This window comes from Littorina saxatilis, linkage group LG15, assembly GCF_037325665.1.
Source record: "Littorina saxatilis isolate snail1 linkage group LG15, US_GU_Lsax_2.0, whole genome shotgun sequence".
Lineage (NCBI taxonomy): Eukaryota > Metazoa > Mollusca > Gastropoda > Littorinimorpha > Littorinidae > Littorina > Littorina saxatilis.
In genome coordinates, this window is record NC_090259.1 from 33,012,272 (window position 1) to 33,014,737 (window position 2,466).

Below are 2,466 nucleotides of genomic sequence, written 5' to 3' on the forward strand. Positions count from 1 at the left end.
TTTTGTTGTGTGTTTTTTCCACTTAAAATAAAAGTAGATTTGTTTAACATTCTGTATTCATATATGTATGCAATTGATTATTATTTTATATCAAAATGAGTGAGTGTCTTTTTATGACCAAAAAAGTGTTCCTTGTTAATGAAACAGGTATCTTGGCTCTTCTTGCCGTTTTCTAAATTAGGGGGTATCGATAGTATAAGTTTATTTCTGCCATTAAAAAAATGATAAAGAAGTACTTATCTGTTTTTATCTTGTACACACATAAATACACTTTCAAAACATGTGACTTTTGTTAGTGTATGGAGACCTTGAAATGTGAAAAAAAACATTTCGTCGGCCGGTTTAGGTGAAAATGGCGTTCTGATCAAGGACAGCATCATGCAAACATATAGACAGCCTCAGGCAAGGAACTTTGTTGTGAAAATCTGTTATATGTTTAAACTTTATGTAAATCATTTAGTATTAGTGGTTTTCTGTCTTCTTTCTGGAGTCAGGCTTGCATCAAGTTTGTTTGATAGATTTTCACGTTTTGGGGGCAACTTTCGTTTCGCTTGATTTTCTATGGAAAATAAGACTCTGCGTATAATTTTTTTCTTTGTCTTGTGTGGTACTGATCCTAATTAATTACAATAACATCCATGTTCACAGTATTTCACAGTTTTATGTTTGACTGGAAGTGTGAGAAAATGGGAAATGGCTGAAATCAATACCGTGAAACCTGCCTAAAGCAATACACAATACTTGAAAATTTATTTTTATGAATAGGACTAATCAGTTTATACCAATAGCAAAGCATTCTACATTTCATATTAACATCTAGTGGATATCTTCCAAGTTCACCAAATATCATAGCATTTGGAGTTGATTTTTTTAGTTTGAAAACAATTTTATAAAAACGCAATTGAAGTTTAGTAGCAAGTTCACAGGAGCCAAAACCCCATACTTCACATCCGTACAGTAAAATTGGAGCAATCATTTTATCGAACAGGTCAACTTGTATGTCCACAGGCAGTGACAATTGTCTACAAGTACGCAAAAGAACAAACATTGCCCTTGAGGCACGATCATATAGATTCTTCTGTGCGACTGAAAATTTATTATTATAATTAATCTTAAGGCCCAAGTACATTACATCAAACACTACTTCGATTAAATTGCCATTATACGTAAACACTGGTTTATTTTTTGAATTTTAGCTCTGGAAAAAACTATAACTATATAGCTCTCCTGCTCGATAGGCGCATGCGTGCGATGTGTGCGTGAAATTTGCCTCAAGGCTCCGTGAAGATTAGGTCTAAATATAGGTCCCTGGGTCTACTGACAAGTTAGCGATTTGTCGTGAAGTGAGCTTGGTCCGCTCCTTTCCAAATTCTATAGATTCTATCGTACGTGCGTCACAAATCAGTGTGGTTTTAGGCTCATACAAGAAAGACAGAAAATAACACAGTGAGGAAAAGATTTATTGCTGGAGGTGCCCTTCTGTGTGACGTAGGTTTATTTCCACATCTTCCCGGCTACGTTTCTGACGCTCTCAGCAAGCTAAACAGTGACTCACAATGGCGGAAGTACGGGATGTGATATTTTTCATTTTTTTGGTTGTGTACCCTATTTCAACGGGGTTACTTGGGGCGTAAGTATTGGCAATACAGATCGAGTTGTTGTTTGTTGTTGTTGTTGTTTGTTGTTGTTGTTTGTTGTTGTTGTTGGCTGTTGTTGTTGTTGTTGTTGTTGTTGGTTGTCTGTTATTGGTTGTCTGTTATTGGTTGTCTGTTGTTGGTTGTCTGTTGTTGGTTGTCTGTTGTTGGTTGTCTGTTGTTGGTTGTCTGTTGTTGGTTGTTTGTTGTTGGTTGTCTGTTGTTGGTTGTCTGTTGTTGGTTGTCTGTTGTTGGTTGTTGTTGGTTGTTGTTGGTTGTTGGTTGTTGTTGGTTGTTGTTGGTTGTTGTTGTTGTTGTTGGTTGTTGTTGTTTGTTGGTTGTTGTTGGTTGTTGGTTGTTGTTGGTTGTTGTTGGTTGTTGTTGGTTGTTATTGTTGTTGGTTGTTGTTGGTTGTTGTTGTTGGTTGTTGTTGGTTGTTGTTGTTGTTGGTTGTTGTTGTTGTTGGTTGTTGTTTGTGGTTGGTTGTTGTTGGTTGTTGTTGTTGTTGTTGTTGTTGTTGTTGGTTGTTGTTGTTGGTTGTTGTTGTTGGTTGATGTTGTTGGTTGTTGTTGTTGGTTGTTGTTGTTGGTTGTTGTTGGTTGTTGTTGTTGTTGTTGTTGTTGTTAACGTGTGACAGCATGAATTGTTGTTGGTTGTTGTTGGTTGTTGGCTGTTGTTTGTTGTTGGTTGTTGTTGGTTGTTGTTGGTTGTTGGTTGTTGTTGGTTGGTTTAAACAAGATTTTATTCAGAATTTCTTCGCATGAACAGTTCGAAACACACAGCTAAGACACGCACTCAAGCAAATGTTTATATCACGTGACCAGAACAATTC

The 2,466-nt window shown here is 36.5% G+C and overlaps 1 protein-coding gene across 2 annotated transcripts in view; it reads left to right on the top strand.

Moving 5' to 3' along the window:
• Nucleotides 1-1,290: 1,290 nt before the first annotated feature.
• Nucleotides 1,291-2,466, top strand: part of LOC138949095 (uncharacterized) — a 10,707-nt gene continuing 9,531 nt past the window's right edge. For both annotated transcript variants that reach the window (XM_070320833.1, XM_070320835.1), the window contains exon 1: nt 1,291-1,630. In XM_070320833.1, coding sequence (XP_070176934.1) covers nt 1,557-1,630 — 74 coding nt within the window. In that variant the 5' untranslated portion in view covers nt 1,291-1,556. The remainder of the gene's footprint in view (nt 1,631-2,466) is intronic.